The 15,370-nt window shown below is 41.5% G+C and overlaps 1 protein-coding gene across 6 annotated transcripts in view; it reads right to left on the bottom strand.

The window, feature by feature from the left end:
* Window positions 1-15,370, bottom strand: part of NFYC (nuclear transcription factor Y subunit gamma) — a 66,949-nt gene that overhangs the window by 18,832 nt on the left and 32,747 nt on the right. For all 6 annotated transcript variants that reach the window (XM_040627461.1, XM_008699372.2, XM_008699371.2 and 3 more), the window contains 2 exons: window positions 8,972-9,084; window positions 1,292-1,363 (listed from right to left, as the gene is read on the bottom strand). In XM_040627461.1, coding sequence (XP_040483395.1) covers window positions 1,292-1,363; window positions 8,972-9,076 — 177 coding nt within the window. In that variant the 5' untranslated portion in view covers window positions 9,077-9,084. The remainder of the gene's footprint in view (window positions 1-1,291; window positions 1,364-8,971; window positions 9,085-15,370) is intronic.

Here is a 15,370-nt window from a genome sequence, read left to right on the forward strand (position 1 = left end):
CCAAGGTAAAATAAATTCACAAGCAGGGACAAAGCAGGTAGCGGGTAGAAGAAAGGAAGAGGGAAGAAAAATACTTACTTTTCTAGGACATACCATGCACTTTCTTACTTTCATAATAGACTTTCAAAGAAACTAAGGTTTAGGAGAGGAGATGTGACTTGTCCATGGCCACAGAGCCAGTAAGTGGCAGGGTTTAGGTTCTAATCCAAGGAGAGACAATGGGGGGAAAGATAATGAGTTTGAGAGTCGATGGATTTAGGTAAAATTTCAGGCTTCCCATCCTTCTGGGCTTTATTTTTCACATACTGAAAAGAAGACAACCTTCCCGTGTTGCTGTGGGAATCAAATTAGGTGCTCCATGTAAAAGCACCCAGCACACGGCCCGGCATTTAGTAAGTGCTCAACTAATGTAAACTGCCTTGCCATGTCTGACTTCAAAGTTCAAGCTCTTGGTCAAACAAGGCTCTGAGCCCTTGGTGAGGTGGTCTGTGCAGGATATAGCCATGCAGGACACAGCCACGGAGTTAAGGAAGCAGGAGGTAAGAACAGGGATCTTGGATCTTCTACTCTGGGTAAGTTACTTTTAACCTCTTTGTGTCTATTTCCATATCTTTATGAAGGCACTAATAATTCCTATCCTATCGAATCTCACAGGGTTACCATGAGAAGGAAGTGAGAGTTAATAAAAGGGCAAATTATTGTGAACTATTAGCTTTCTATACAAACACAAGGGACTATTAGTTTTGGGTGATAAGGAGAGTGCGTTGTTCTCTCTCCGAGAGTTGAAATGGGAAGTGGGCTCCTAGGAATCAGAAATAGCCGCCTGCAAGGAAACCTTCTCACAGGCGATGGGTCACATAAAACAACTCACAGAAAGTCATAACAGGAGAAATATCGTTATCAAACATTTCTTAGAGCGTAGAGCTCATAGCAACAACAGAGACTGCAGTAAGATGTTAACTGAGGAGATGGCGCTGTCCTGCTGATTTGATGATTTGTGTTTACCCTGCGCAATGAAAAGGACGGCTGATTCAAAAAGCAAACCCTCAGCATATTATCAACATCTGAAAAACAGGATATCCCTAATTTCCAGAGAAGCACCATGTAATAATTAAAACTGTCCAATTTAAGCTCACTTAACAATTTTAGGCAGGAACCAAATAAAACAAGCAAGAGACAATAACGATATTTTCATTCTGTTTAACCAAACTTTGAGCGCTACAGAAATGAGCAACAACCTACCCATCGTTATAGCTTCAATACGAACAATAAAAACGAATTATGAATTCACCTTCACATCTTCATCCAGTTTCATAATCTTCTTAATACGAGCCAGTGGGAGTTCCTGTACTCGGAAATCTTTCTGAAATGAGTAACAAGAGGGACATAAATGGTGGGGACAATCAGCAGGGTATGACAGGCACCATGAAACACTGTGATTGGCCTAGTCCCTCCTTTCCGAAAATACATCAGGAGAGGAGGTACAAATTAAATGAAGAGAATCCAAGTCCCGGAGCAAAATTCTTCTTAACCCATGCAGAGATTCAAACAATTAAAGGGTTTCAGGATAAATTTACGATGCCATCTAACAGTGCCCTCGTGAAAAGTAGACCCAAAGAGTATCAGATTCTTTGCTGGCACAATTCAGAGGTGCGTTATAAGCGTCTCTTCCGCAACCCCCCTCCCCCAAAGCTTACCAGTCTGCAATATGCAGGTTGAAATGAGACTTCTGCCTCAGGGGCATTCCTTTAAGTTGCCAGGTCTTTCTTCTATTCTGAGACTACAAGGGCAAGGTGCTGGCAGCACCTGACCACGGGGACCCAGAGCTGTCTTCAGCCAGTACTGGCTGACACTGGCTACTTCTGACCTTTGCACTAACCTGACACCAGGAATCAGGGAGGAGGGCCATCGCAGCAGCAAAGGCCTTGTCTCCAAAGTTTGCTTGAGGGTGGGGGATGGGAGCAGAAGAGTAGGGGGAAAAAGGGTGAATTTATCAGCTGCCTTTTAGGAACAGCCCTGGCACTTTTTTCTTTTAACAAACAAGACTGGGCTGGGAGGAAAGCACACGACTTTACTGTGGATAGGACTTAGGAAAGGGCTTTTTGACCAGCACTACTCCAATTATTTGTGATTTAAGCCCTTTTTTATTCTGATACTACTGATACTCAAACACATGCCCAGTGATGGACGCAATTCTAGAAATAAAAATCAATTCTGGGTTTCAAAGCTGCCGCGAAGAGAAAGGTGCAGAGGCAGAGATTGGCTAAAATCAGCGAAACCCCTACTGGGCCCTGGTGTCAAGTGCCAGATTCTATAAGTGGTCCGAAACGTGACTCACAAGCCCAAGGTGCTCACCTGGGAATGTGCACCATCACATTATGGAAGGACCAGCTATTATTTGAGATTTGGTATAATGAACGTGCATAAGTGAACTTTCTTTTTCCAAGACCAGCAGAAACCCTCAACTATATGTCAAAGAAGGCAGTGGAGCTTTTTGGAAAAAGGTCACCAGCCTCCCCAGAATCCACTTTTATGACTACAGAAGGAAGAGTCTTATTATGATAAAATGCACACTGAAAAACTGGATTTCTCCTCACAAACCCAACAAGCAGCTTGGGACCACTCATCTCGATAAACCTCCAACACCAATTTTTTTATCTTTTCCCTTTCCAGCTTAGGTAAAACATTTTCCAAGAAGCCTCTACTGAAGCTAATCCTGGAGTGGCAGGGCTTTACAAGTCCAAATTACTAAAATCTCGCCCAAAAGAGACAGCAGGATATATTCTTTTTGTTCTCATTTTTTTCTCCTCTTCCACTGACTCATTTGTGCAACTCAACTAAGAGTGAGTGTATGGTACCGGCTACTGTGTAAAAGATGCAAATCTATTCTTCCCTTTGAACAGATTACAGTTTAATTGTCAGAGACTGCCAGAGAAAAATATTATAACGCCCTATGCTATAGGAGGGTGGGGGTGTAAAATCCCACAGGGACAAGAAAGGAAATAACCTGCTGATGGGGCCGGGGGAGGGGCTGGAATGAATGAGAGAACTGGCAAACGCTCCACGGAAGGGCTGACATCTGAACTGTGTCTAAGGGATGTTACAAAATTTGCTTGTTGGAAAAGGATGAGAACGTCATTCAGACAGAAGCAACACAAAAAACATGGCCTATTTAAGTTTTAGATGTATGATCTTAGTACAGAGAGAGGCAGCAGGAAAGAGAATGCTGGATTGGGGCCAGACCCTAAAGGGATTAAAAAAACACGTTTCACCACAGAAATCAATCACTGGTATGGCAGATCACACAAAACGATGAAGCTAAACAGAAATGCCAAGGAGAATGCTGGGATAACTCCTTTGGAAGGCCTCCCAGGACGATCCACACAGCACGAGATTATGGCCACAAGGTCTAACTCACTTGCACGTGCACTCTCACTGAGCTTGGTTATTTAATATATTTCCACACGACTGCTCTAAAGTTTCTTTTTTTTTTTAATAACTCACAGAAAGACAAATACTATATGATTTCACTCATATGTAGAATTTTTTTAACAATAAATTTTAATATTTTTAAGATTTTATTTATTTATTTTAGAGAGAACACAAGAGGGAAGCCGGTCAGAGGGAGAAGCAGACTCCCCACTGAGGGGGGAGCCTAATGCGGGGCTCGATCCCAGGACCCTGGAATCATAACCTGAGCCAAAGGCAGACACTTAACCGACTGAGCCACCCGAGCACCCCTGCCCTAAAGTTTCTTAACCAAAGCCAATAAGAAGACCTCCTTCCCCAAGGTGAAAAGAGAAGAATATTACTTTCAGAATTTCTATGAGACTATTCTTCAGTCAAACGCAACAACAAAAGTTTCCACCTTGGAGAGGTCTAAAATGAGGCAGAAATTTACCAAAAAAACCCTGCTCTAAGTCTCCTCCACGAAAACCTTTTCTTTCAGGAAACTTTCTCATGACCCCCAACCCTGGAGATCTCAAGAGGCAGTGTGTGAAAAGTGGATCTTCAGATACGCATGTGTGCTTCATTACCGCTGAGAACGGCCCAGTCTTCTGTGATCTCATCCTAGCTTTCCAGTCACATGTAAGGGCTGACAACAAGCTTACTGGAGAGGGCAGCGCTCAACCAGCCATAGGCTGAGGTCCACTTACTTGCCTTTTAATTCAGTGACCCCTTGTCATTGGCAACCATGCAACTGATGTGAATCCCATTTAACTTCTCCTGACGCTGATCCAAGTGGAAGAAGTGACATACTTTTTTTTTTTTTTTAAAGATTTTATTTATTTATTTGACAGAGAGAGAGACAGCCAGCGAGAGAGGGAACACAAGCAGGGGGAGTGGGAGAGGAAGAAGCAGGCTCATAGCAGAAGAGCCTGATGTGGGGCTCGATCCCATAACACCGGGATCACGCCCTGAGCCGAAGGCAGACGCTTAACCACTGTGCCACCCAGGCGCCCCAGTGACATACTTTTTTCCCCCTACCCTTGGGAGTGATATCAGCAAGGTGGAAGAAGAGATTCTCTCAGAAAATTCTTGTGCTCCTGACCACAACCAAAGAACTACATTTAAAATGCTGCCATCTGAAACTGCCGAGTTTCAAGAAGTCTGAATTCACTCAATGAGAACTTGGAGCCAAGGAAAAGTCAATGGGTCTCAGGCTGCACCAAAGAATATCCGGAGTTTCAAATAATGATGAGAGATCTTTTCCAGGCCTACCCAGTCAGGCACTCTAGCAAAGTCAAGATTCTAACCCTCTCCAAAGCAGTGCTTCTCAAGCTTGGCTGCCTGTTAGAGACACCTGGGGAGCTTTTAAAAAACAAAAGGACTGGGCTCTACCCCAGAGTAACTGAACCAGGAATTCTAGGGGGTGGAGTTCAGGCATCATGTTTTGAAAACTCTCCTGATGACTACAACCCAAAGTGAGGGTTAAACCCTTGCTACTCAAAGCGAGGTCCTCAGACCAGAAATGGCATCACCTGGAAACTCAAAAGAAATGCAGAATCTCAGCTTCCACTCCAAATATACTAAATAAGAATCTGTATTCTAACAAGATCTCCAAGTGGTTTATACAGACAATAAACTTTAAGCAGCACTGCTCTACAGGAAGGGCTCAAAGAGCACAAGACGTATTTTCTAAAAGTCCACCAACTTTCATCCCCAAGCTCTTGTTTAAATGGTTAACTGGTTTGTCTGTAATGTTAGAAATGTCGTTGCCCAATCTGAAGGTACCAAAGAAGGACAAGATGTACCTGGCAATTAAAAGAAAGTGATCTAGCCATCAAATTACAGCTAAGTGAAGGCTGAAAGGAACAGAGGGAATAAGGGGTGGAAGAGATTTTTTTCAAGATTCAGCATTGTCGCCCCCCCACCCGTGCCCAAAAATACAAAGTTAGCTTTTTCTTCCCCACCTTCAAAGAGGTCTTCAGAGGAGTAAAACTCAATGCCAAGAAGTCTGTTAATTAGTGTTCCCAGAGCAGGAATACAGTATTTTGCAAAATCATCCTAGTGCGCAATCATTTGGTATGATTTTTAACCAACTTCAATCCCAGCTGCACGTCACCTGGATTTATGGACAATTACAGCGTCTTTTAAGAGTGAAAAGAACATACTGGCAAAGCGGAGATGAAAGATGAATTGCTTTTGCAAAGCTCAGACCAAAATGATTGAGGCCAGAGTTCCCAATACATCATGAGATAGATCATCTAGCAAACTTCAATTTGTTTTCGGAACAATCTCTGTCCCAGTCTTAGAGAGACCACACCACCTTATGAATATTCTCAAAAGTTTTATTTATGTTTGGATAGTCCGAACATATGAATTTTTAAAAAATCTGTGAGACATTTTGAGATGTCAACCTAACATATCTGTTAGGCTCTGACATATCTCAGGAAGTCTGGTTGTAAGTGCTGTTGAGTTCTGGAAAGGCACAGACCAAATGCTAAAATACCTGGCCACGTTACACAGGCCGAGGCGCAGTCAGAGAAGCAGATGTCTTTACGTGCCATAGGCAGAGGGGAAAAGAAGAGTCTTAAAAAGGGAAAGAGCACCCCAACTTTCCTAGACTGCATTCTCACTCAAATCTGGCACTGATGTTGCTTCACACGAAATCGGAGATGGAGGAGTCTGATTCATTCAAAGATTTACTGTGCACCTATTAAATGCCAAACTTTGTTCTAAGCATCTGATGTAAGAGATCCCATGGTAGTGGTCTAGAAGTCTTTGTCAAGGGGAGAAAACTGCAGTCATCAATAGAAGAATCATTAAAGACAACTGTCCTCCTTGCTGGTCTTTCTCTTCATTCATAAAACATGAACTAAAATTGAATCCCTCAAAATAACCCACTTTGAACCTCTGGTGGACTAGCTAGCTGTCTAAATAATAAAAGCTGGTTAACACCACAATCTGCTCTTTTGGGCAATCAAACTTCAACATTAAACCAAGTCGAATAAAAATCAAAGCCCAGAGTCTCAAAGAGATACCTGAATACCCATATGCACAACAGCATCATTCACTACAGTCAAGAGGGGGAAGCAACCCAAATGCCCACTGACAGATGAATGGCTAAACAACATGTGGCACACATATATACATGGAATACCAGTCAGCTTCAGAAGGGAAGGAAATCCTGTCACACGCTACAACACGGATGAATCTTGATGACATTATGCTAAGTGAAATAAGTCCGTCACAAAAAGACAAATATTGTATGATTCCACTTATGTGAGGTACTCGGAGTGGCCAAATTCAGAAACAGAAAGTAGACGGTAGCTACCAAGGGCTGGGGAGATGGACAAAGGATACTTGTTGTTTCAGAGGTACAGTTTCAGTTCTGCAAGATGAAAAAGTCCTGGAGATCGGTTTCACAAAAATGTGAATATACTTGACACTACTGAACTGTACATTTTAATTAAAATTGTTAAGATGGTACATTTTGTGATGTTTTTTATCACAATTTTTTAAAAATCAAAACTTAAAATACAGAAAAGTTAAGTGCTGAGCTGGAACCGTGGAGTTTATCTGGCCACTTGCCTGATCCTGGATTTTTGCTTCTACGCTCAAGTTGGAGTGCAGACTTGCGGCACGGGCCTAATCCCACGGCAGCCCGGGAGGGCACTAGCTTTACACCAGGCCGACTCCTGCACACAAACCTCATAAGCTTAACTGTGAGATTACCCACCCAAAATATGAACAAAATACCCTACTTTCTATTTAATCATTTCTTTTCCTCCTCTCTCTTACATCTGAGACAGTGTAGGTAACTACCCCCTTTATACCACCGAAAAGAAAATGACTTTTCAATGGAAATTCATCTGTGAACACAAACCACTCTGAGAGAGGCCAAGGCAAGTCCAGTTGCTAAAAATGCCCTAGATAAACAAACACGACCCACAAGTACATCAAAATACGATTTTTTTTTAAATCCCTGAAGTCAGTGGGGGCATTTATCATAATGAGAAGTTATTTTATTTACTCATTACCTGTTTCTAGTTTATCTCCCCCCCACCGGAATGCATGTTGTGTGAGTACAATGATCTTGTCTGTGGGGCTCACTACGGGATCCACAGTATCCAGCACAGCCACAGCAGGTGTATAAGAAGTATTGTTGAGTAAACAAATAAACTGACCTCGTATGTCTGAGGTTTAAAGGCCTAGCTCTAAGGAAGTGCAACATCAGTTCTACATTAGGAAGGAGTCCAGTGTCTGCTCTGGCAGGATGCTTAATGCCTTCAAGGCAGGAATGACACATCTAAAACACAGAGATCCTTCCATATTTGCTAAAATGACACCAAATGGAACATTCTTCATTAAGGAATTAACACTACACTCTGAAAATATTCTAATTCTAATGTATCACTTCCTGCTACCACTGCCATACCACTCTACTCCTACCCCCATCTCACTACCCACATAGTAACCCCCAGCCACTCTGAACTTCTTGCTGGTCCTCAAAACATAAGGCCCTCCCCTCTGGGCCTCCAGGCCTTTATGAATGTCATACTCTCTGCCTAAGATACACTTGCCTACCCTTTCCATCTGGTGAATGCTTCTCATATTTCAAAATCCAAAAAAACATGTCCCCTTTACTTAAAGCCTCCCTAACTCAACCAGGGAGGAATAAGCACTATGTCCTCTGTAATCCCAGAGCACTTTGACTTTTTACTGCTTCAGACTCATCACTGTGCCTGACTCAGTAAGTATTTAATAAACGGTCACTGAATAAATGACTCTGACTGTAATTACTAGACTATAAGCTCTGCAAGGGCCAGGGTAATATTTGAGTCTTCTAAGCCAGTGGTTCTCAATGAGATGATTTTAGCCCCCGGGAGACATCTGCCAATGTCCGGAGACATTTTTGGCTGTCATAAGTGAAGGAGGATTGCTACTGGCATCTAACGAGTAGAGGCCAGAGAGGCTGCTACACACCCTACGATGCACAGGACAGCCCCTCACAACAAAGAATTATCCAGCCTAAAATGCCAATAAAGCTGCTGTAGAGAAACCCTGATCTAGGTGTATCTTTCAACACCCAGAAAGAGTGCCTGCGTACAAGAGATCTGTTGTTGAATAAATTGCCCAAGAGCATTCACCAGATTCTAGAAATTTGGCAGGGCCACTGAATCAGGACGAAGAAATGAGCTGCAGCTACTGAAGGAAGGTGAGAGCTCTGCTTTTCTGCATCTCTAAAAGATATGCCTCACATTAAGCTACTACCTCTGAGTCAAAGCATCCACTATCCACCCACATGCCCAAGGAAAGCCACTAAGATATAAAAAAAAAAAAAAAAAAAAAAAAAAAAAAATCCTTGTAGTCACCTCACCTAAGGTAAATTATATTTTCATGTTCCCACTCAGAGGTCAGGAATGAACTATGCCTATGTGCTTGAGATTTAAAATGTTTTACTCTAAGTACTGGCTTATTCATCTCATAGCTCTTTACACTCTGCAAGTTTCTCGTTCTTTCTTACCACTGTTAAATTCCGGATTTCTTCCATGACACGAGGCCAGAAGGACTGTAGGCTCTGCTGGGCATCACTGCTGCTAGTACCACCAAATCCTCCTTCTGTGGACATTTTGACAACTGAAAACAAACACACACATGAGATACATTAGAATTAATAAAGACAGACTTTCTGTCCAGGTTATTTATATCTTTCCTTATGGCTGTTTTCACTAATTCATTCAATTTTTCAATCTGAGAAGGTATATAATTGTGCTGAAGAGGTTTCTTAACAGAGACTTGAATGTTAGCAAAAACATATGGAAAGAGTTTCCCCTTCTATCCAACTTATACCACAGAGACTATGAAGGAGCTCTAACTAGAAAACCTAAAATCACCACAAAGTCAAACTGAAATCTTAATGTGAATCAAGGTCTTGTCTTAGGAGGAGACAAAAAGGGCACTTGGTTGATACCCTAGTCTGGTCCATAATTTTCAACGCCATTCCCTCTCAAGTTCACCATGGTTTCCCACACTCCACACTACAGCCTGCAGCAGATATATATCAGTCCCAATGACTGATACTGTATAGAAATGTAAACCCAAGTCTTAAAAGTAAGAGCCCATTTTATTCTTTTGTTTTAGACACTGTGGTCCCATTTCTTTGAGGCTACTCTTAATTACTATTTGTTCTCATCTCAAGCTAATCTGTCTCAGAGGGCACAGAAGCACTATAGTTTTGGCCAGTAATTGAGTGGGTAGCACCAAGTCTCTGAACTGAAACTACTTCCCAATTCTTTCCTTACCTGAACCTTTCTGTTAGGAACAAAGCCAAAGCATACATACCATTAATTGGAAGATTTAAAGGCATTTGAAAAACAATAGGGAATGAAATTTAGGATAGAGAAAAAAGGGTAAGAACCCGCATGCAGTCAACTGCTTTTGTGATGGGGGAAGGAAGATAAATAAGGATCCCTGAATCAGTTTTAACTGTAGATAATATTGTAAAGTTTTGTAAGATTTACAGGGGGAAAGTATAAAACTCCAGATGGCTTAAATGCTTATGTGGAAAATACTTAAATGCAAGAAACAGTTTAATTAAACACAAAGAATAAGAAACTTAGTGATGTCCTAAGAATTTCTATTCTGGGAAATTATTTAAAAAGGTTTAACACGGGGGCGCCTGGGTGGCACAGCGGTTAAGCGTCTGCCTTCAGCTCAGGGCGTGATCCTGGCGTTCTGGGATCAAGCCCCACATCAGGCTCCTCTGCTATGAGCCTGCTTCTTCCTCTCCCACTCCCCCTGCTTGTGTTCCCTCTCTCGCTGGCTGTCTCTATCTCTGTTGAATAAATAAATAAAATCTTTAAAAAAAAAAAAAAAGGTTTAACACGCCAGTGACAAGATGCTGGCAGAGAGCTATGGAAATCATTAAGAACTAATTCTGAAAGGCTGAGAGAAAAGCACCAAAGTCAGGTGTTGCGTGACCAAACGTGTTCCTTTCCAGATCCCATGAGGACACATGCTGGGCAGATCCTTTCCGTCAGCAGAGTGGAATGAAGACCGATATATCTAGGTTTAGACTTAGGATGTTTGATTCCCTCTTAAATGTTTGCCTGGGATTGTCCAAGAGGTCTCTAATTTTTTATTTTTCTTTTTCCTTCTAAAGGAAATAATGAGAGGAAAGAGATGGAAAGAAAACAAGAGTAAAATCTTCAAAGCAGATTTCACTCTGGTGTAATGACATTAGTGGGTGATGATGTAATGGGAAAAGATTTGGAGCCAACTTCTGGTGCTAGAGGCCAACAAGCAGCCCTATACATCAACAGGAACTCTTAAGTAATAGGAAGCAATATGATCTTGGAGTTTCTGGAGGGAATTAAAATGAAGAGTGTTGAATCATAGTTGAAATGACTAGATAAAATCTTCAGTCCTCAATAACCAAGTATGGACCTCTCAACTGAACTCCCATGACATTTTCATTCATCACCGTATGCACAGGGCCTATACACTATTCTCCTAGATACACTAAGAACAAATAATCTTTGAAATCTGAAATCAAAGTAATCTAAAGAAGTTTATTTTTAATAGATACTTACAAGGTACTGATGACAATGAAGAGAGACTCTAACCTTTTATTTTTAACAAAATAAATATTTTTATTTTTTAAAAGATTTTATATTTATTTGAGAGAGAGAGAGAGAGCACAAGCTGGGTGAGGGGCAGAGGGAGAAGCAGGCTCCCCGCTGAGCAGGGAGCCCATGTGGGACTCGATCTCAGGACTCAGGGATCATGACCTGAGCTGAAAGCAGACGTTTAACCGACTGAGCAACCCAGGCGCCCCTTGACTTTAACCTTTTAAAATGTAGCAAACAAAAAATCTTTCTAGAAATAAAAATAAACATCAAAAACTTAAAGAATCTAACCTTTCATTGTATGGATCCATGGACAGGCCTGATCTTAGCAAAACTGGCCACACAAACTGCTACAGTCAAAGGATGAAGATGCACACCACACCACTGCCGGTGTGGTATCTTTGTATACCTGCTAGTGATGGGTAGGTTCAGTTTGAGTGAGATTTAGAAAGCTGGTAACAAGGTTTGGTTGTCCTCTGATCTGTTCCCACAAACATTACAAAGGCACACAATTCAAGAAGCACCTTTAAACTTTATCTGTGGACAGTCTGCTTTTAAATTTTGAGCTATCCCAACTAAGGATGTGCTGGTGTGATCAGTTCCCAAACATCAGTGCAGTCAACAGATCATGAATGAATCTCGCTGGCTCAGAGCCACACACTGTTGGGAATGAGGGTGAGGTATAAAACAGAAGTTAACAAGTCTTTCTGGAACTGAGAAATGTGTTAAAGGTTAAATTTCTAACTTCAGAGGCCCATCTACATTAGAAAATCACAAATGGATAATGGCAAAATACACAAGTCAGTAATAATGTCCTTTTATTTTATTGCATCATAAATGTTTAGGACTTAAAAAAAAGACATCAAGAGCCACCAAGGCTCACCCCTCTAAGAACACACCCACAGCTCTATTCCAACCTCTGCCAACCCCCACAACCCATCACAAGTGGTATTCAGCTTCAATATGAGCATGTCCGTCCCTGGTTCTAGGAAACTGGCTTACTGGTAAGGTACGATTTTCCATCTTTGGACAGCTCTGACTGTTCTTTATATTAAGTTATATTTGCAAAGTTCCATTTGAGCTCTGGATTTAGAGTTTCAGCCCTTACGATTTTTCCATCCAGAAACCTCTTTTTATAAATTCTTGACTTCAAAAACAAAGCTATTCTCATCAGAAACAGAAGATCTTCTCATGAGGAACATGATTTCTAGCGTCTTTGCAGAGATGATTAGTAGGTAATTCTTTTAATACCTCTTAAAAGAATGTAAATTGTTACTATAAATTCCTAGAAAAGGTGACTACTTTTGTTCAAAAGGTTTTCCTTGGGGTGCCTGGGTGGCTCAGGTCATGATCTCATGGTTGTGGAATCGAGCCCCACTTTGGGCTCTATGCTCAGCGGGAAGTCTGCTTGTGGATTCTCTCTCTCCCTCTGTCCCTTGCCCAGCTCTCTCTCTCTCTAAAATAAATTAAAAAACCTTAAAAAAATTTTTTTTCCTCAAAGCAGATTCAGTCATTAATGGGGCTTTAAAAACTAGACCAAATCTCAAGCAAAAGATTTTATAAAAATAAATTGCTGTTCTCAATAGTTTCTGACTGTGGCACAGGATTAAAATAACGAAACCTAATCAGTAACAAATTTTGTTCACTAAACACCCCAACAAGCTAAAAAAATACATACTAACCTTAGTTAATCTTATCACTTCTCCCTTTAGTAAATAAATACACTGATTGCAACTAAGTTGATTTTGCTACAGAAACAGCCTATTCATAACATATACAGCCCAAGGAATATGTGCCAGATCCAATTTCTAGGGTAATGAGAAGGTATGTATTTAAAAGTAAGAAAGACTAATATTTCAGGATCCTTTTTTTTTTCTTTGAGAGAGAGAGGGAGGGAGGGAAGAGCGCATGCATGCACACATGAGCAGGGGGAGGGAGAGGGGGAGAGGAAAAAGCAGACGCCAGGATGAGCCCAGAGCCCAATGTTAGGGCTCAGTCCCAGGACCCCTGAGATCATGACCTGAGCTAAAGTCAGATGCTCAACCGAATGAACCAGCCAGGCACCCCCAGGATCCGTTTTATTCCATGTTAAATTGCTATCTCTATCACAGGATAAAGCTAGTTACATACAGTTGACAACAAAACTGCCTTAAGACCAAGTGCATTGCTTTAGATCACTCATGAAACATGCAGCATTAGGGGCACCTGGGCGGCTCAGTCAGTTAAGCATCCAACTCTTGATCTCAGCTCAGGTCTTGATCTCTGGGTTGTGAGTTCAAGCCCCACACTGGGCTCCACACTGGGCATGGAGCCTACCTTAAACAAACAAAGAAACACAACAAAGACAACAAATACAGGTCACTTTTGGGGCGCCTGGGTGGCGCAGTCAGTTAAGCATCTGACACTTGGTTTCAGCTCAGGCCCTGATTTCAGGGTCATGAGATAGAGCCCTGTATCAGGCTCCGACCTCAGCAGGGAGTCTGCTTAAGATTCTCCCTCCTACCTCTGGGGCTCGTGCTCTCGCTCTAAAATAAATAAATAAATCTTAAAAAAAAAAAAAAAAGCAACATGCAGCATAGAATTTCCCAGATTTAATTCATTATTAATCTTAGATTTATCATTCATGTTCATTAATTACTTCATAATACTTGAATAAGATGTCTGTTTAACTGTTTATAATAAAGATGTAAGGATCAGATGAAGTATCTAATGGTTGTTGCCAGAAATAATCTCAACTCCCAGTATCTATTAATTTATCTGCTTTTAAAAACAGTTTGCTTTCCAAAGCTAGAAAGGGGACACTCAAAGTCCATCACAAAAAGGCTGTTTCTCCAATGCTCAACTCAACTGCCATCTGTCCACAAGTCTTCTCTAAACATCCCCAACCGGACATGACCACTCCTTCCTGTGAACCTTCAGAGCCCTTGATCTACACCTCTTTCTGCCCTCACCATGTTATCTTTTATGATCATTATTTATGTGTATGTCTTATCATATTTCCCCTTATGGTTTACAAGCACCTTGTGGGTAGGACCTGAATATGATTCATCTCTGGATCTCTCACAGCATCTAGCACACAGTCTGACAGATTACTCCTGAATGAAGGGGCAAGAGAGTTCCTGGGTATGGCCTTTCTGAGAAAAAGAGGTCTCTCGGAAGGGCTGGCCCTGAAATAGACTTAATGGGATTGCCTGAACAACCAAAGGAAGTGGTTATACAAGCTATCCTGTGAAGCTCAGCATAAATGAGGTTCTCTCTGGGCCTTTAAAACAAGAAGGACAACAATCAGAAATCCACCTGAAACTGACTTACTGAAGTGAATTTAAGATAAAAGGACAGGGTAGGAAGGCCACAATGTCCCCCTCACCAACACCCTGAAGCTGCAAGGCGGACTGGAAGCCTGGAAACACGGGTGCATACCACTCCTGAGTATAAATCTTTTGAAAGACAGAACTTTTCAGAAAAGTGACCAGGACAGATTAGTAAAGTTCGAAAAATTAATGACAACAGGTAAGTAGAAGGAGGGCAAATGCCTCTGTTTGGCCATTCTTTAGCAGGAAGATAAAGAGAAAATCATAGAGGAGATAAGATGATTCAATCTGATCATTCAAGGATGGAAAAATCTAGCTGTCACGCTAATATCCAGTTACTCTTTACCACTGATGAAGAAAGAAAAAGACCTAACAGTTTTCAAAACATCTCAGAAGCAGAGTGCTCCTCGTTTTAAGATCTTGGAAATCTTTCAAGCTCTTGCTCTTGACCAGGTACCATGGCTCACCAAATCCTCCCTCAGTGATACAATCAGAATAAAACAGGATTTACCAAAGTGATCAACCTCATGAAATACAAAAAACTATAAGGTTTTATTGCAATATTCCCTGGTTTCTAAAATTCTGTACCTTTAGACTCTAGCTCTCTTTCCTTGGCATATACCTCATTCTCTCTCTGAGAGTCCTTTATAACATGCCCAAACCCACTATACAGTCTTTGAAATAACTAAAATCAAATAGATGTTGTTGGGAGATAATACCTAAAACCCTCACATAACTGTTCAAGGAAAAAAGGTCAAAGAAAGCTCCCCTGAAATGAAACCCAACCCTTGACCAACACTGCTTCCTATTAAAGTAGTAGAGCTGAGCCACTCCAGGCGGTCAGGGTTACCCAAAAATAACACTCTCATTGTCAAATGCAAGCTAATATATCCCACCCCAGTTTTAACTGAAAAATCTAAACATTGGTACCATGTTTCCCTTAACGACCCCCCCAAATCCAGCTTACAGCCTTTAGGCCGTAGG

This window comes from Ursus maritimus, unplaced genomic scaffold, assembly GCF_017311325.1.
Source record: "Ursus maritimus isolate PB19 unplaced genomic scaffold, ASM1731132v1 scaffold_12, whole genome shotgun sequence".
Classification (NCBI taxonomy): Eukaryota; Metazoa; Chordata; class Mammalia; order Carnivora; family Ursidae; genus Ursus; species Ursus maritimus.